This window comes from Salvelinus sp. IW2-2015, linkage group LG6.2 (genome assembly GCF_002910315.2).
Source record: "Salvelinus sp. IW2-2015 linkage group LG6.2, ASM291031v2, whole genome shotgun sequence".
NCBI lineage: Eukaryota > Metazoa > Chordata > Actinopteri > Salmoniformes > Salmonidae > Salvelinus > Salvelinus sp. IW2-2015.
This window is the reverse complement of record NC_036846.1, coordinates 366551-368505: the sequence shown is the minus strand read 5'-3', so window position 1 is coordinate 368505 and position 1955 is coordinate 366551. Positions and strand designations below refer to the sequence as shown.

General features: G+C 41.5%; 2 protein-coding genes across 2 annotated transcripts in view; both read left to right on the top strand.

Moving 5' to 3' along the window:
• LOC111965476 (protocadherin-10-like) overlaps nucleotides 1-415 on the top strand; it is a 3109-nt gene extending 2694 nt beyond the window's left edge. The window contains exons 2-3 of the mRNA XM_023989654.2: nucleotides 63-120; nucleotides 393-415. Of these exons, the coding sequence (XP_023845422.1) occupies nucleotides 63-120; nucleotides 393-415 (81 nt within the window). The remainder of the gene's footprint in view (nucleotides 1-62; nucleotides 121-392) is intronic.
• LOC111965475 (protocadherin gamma-C3-like) overlaps nucleotides 190-1955 on the top strand; it is a 5847-nt gene continuing 4081 nt past the window's right edge. The window contains exon 1 of the mRNA XM_070444139.1: nucleotides 190-1949. Coding sequence (XP_070300240.1) covers nucleotides 583-1949 — 1367 coding nt within the window. The 5' untranslated portion in view covers nucleotides 190-582. The remainder of the gene's footprint in view (nucleotides 1950-1955) is intronic.

The window sequence follows — 1955 nt, the reverse complement described above, 5'->3', positions numbered from 1 at the left end:
AAAGGAAAGCTGGTAGTCAGACAGCCTGTGCCAAAGGCGGGTTCCAGATACATTGTGTCCAGTCTACCAAGGAGCACGGGCCTGACAGAGACCAGCGATTCAGCGGCCTCTACATTGCAAGTAAGAGTATACTCTTAATATATTATAACATAATTCAATGCTATGCTATATATACAGTTGCTAAAGTCCCGTGCGTAAAACCAGGTCACAAATAAATACAGGTAAATAATAAAAGTTGTATTTAAAAAAATATATTTGGACATATGTATTTCCTTAATCCAACAGTTAGTCTCACCAGAAAGGTGAACATATTTCCAATTCTAAGGTGGTCTGGTAAAATGCGCAAAGCGTCGCTGCTCACCAATAAAACCCACTATTCTGTGATGTAACAGTCGCCATGACAGTTCGTCGCTAGGAAGAGAGTAAGGCAATTTCATGTGAACAGCTCCCTGGTCCTGAATTCGTCTTTGACAAATGATCATTTAAATTTGCATTGCATTACAACGCCGGAAATTGTCGTCGTCTCGTCTTCTCATATTCAAAAAGGTCCCATTTGGTTGCATTGCGCAAAACAGTCAAACGATGGCTGGACATCGCATCGTTCAGCCTTGTAAAAGGTACGTCTCGGTCTTTCTTCTTTTCTCTGCCGCCCTGAACACGGTGTATGCGGTTACTCACTACTCTGTTCCCGAGGAAATGGAGGAAGGATCCGTTATTGCTAATCTGGCCTCTGATTTGGGGCTGAACACGAACAGTCTCAGTAAACGCAAGATGCGCTTGGATGTTATCGCCAACAAAAAATATCTGGACGTTAACAAAGAGACTGGCGAGCTGTATATCGTCGAACGGTTGGACAGGGAATCTCTTTGTACAACTAAGACAGCGACGTCATGTTTTCTTAAAATGGATGCAACAATTGAAAATCCAATAAGGATGTTCAATATAGAATTAGAAATCATGGATATTAACGACAACGCGCCACATTTTCGACGGGACACAATGGATTTGGATATATCAGAGTCTACTCCGGTGGGTGAGCGATTCTCTCTGAACAATGCAGTGGACCCGGACGTTGGTAGCAACACTGTTAAAACCTACCACCTAAGTGAGAGTGAACATTTCAATATCGAAATACAGACCGGAAGAGATGGAGCAAAGTTTGCTGATTTGATTCTGAAAAAGGCTTTAGACCGAGAGCAGCAGGCGGTTCATAATCTAATACTCACCGCTGTAGATGGTGGAGTCCCCGCGCGCTCCGGAACAGCCAACATCATTGTTCGGGTTCTGGATACAAATGACAACGCCCCTAAGTTTAATAAAGACACTTACAAAATCGATATAATGGAAAACTCTCCAATTGGAAGTCTTGTGGTGAAGTTGAATGCCACGGACTTTGACGAGGGCACCAATTCGGAAATAACATATTCATATAGTTTGTATACATCGGAGAAAACGCAAGGCACTTTCAGTTTAAACGCTAACAATGGAGAAATAACGGTAAAAGAAATGATAAATTATGAAGATTTCAGGATTTATGACATGGAAGTAATAGCAACAGATAAGGGAGCCAATTCCTTGTCAAGTCAGTGTAAATTAACAATTTTAGTTACAGATATGAACGACAATCATCCAGAAATGTCCATAAAATCGTTTCTTAGTCCTATAAAGGAAAATGTAGCCATAGACACGGTGATAGCAGTGGTTAGTGTCAGCGATAAAGATTCAGGTGAAAATGGAATAGTCAATATTCACATTGCGGATCAATTACCTTTTGCGCTGAGAGAGTCTTCTGATAACTATTTTGAGTTGGTAGTTTCACAACCTCTGGATCGTGAGAAGGTCCCAGAATATGACATAACTTTTACGGTAACAGACAGGGGTTCCCCTCCGCTATCTGACAACGAAACTATGACTTTAGAACTACTAGACGTTAACGACAACGTTCCACAGTTCCC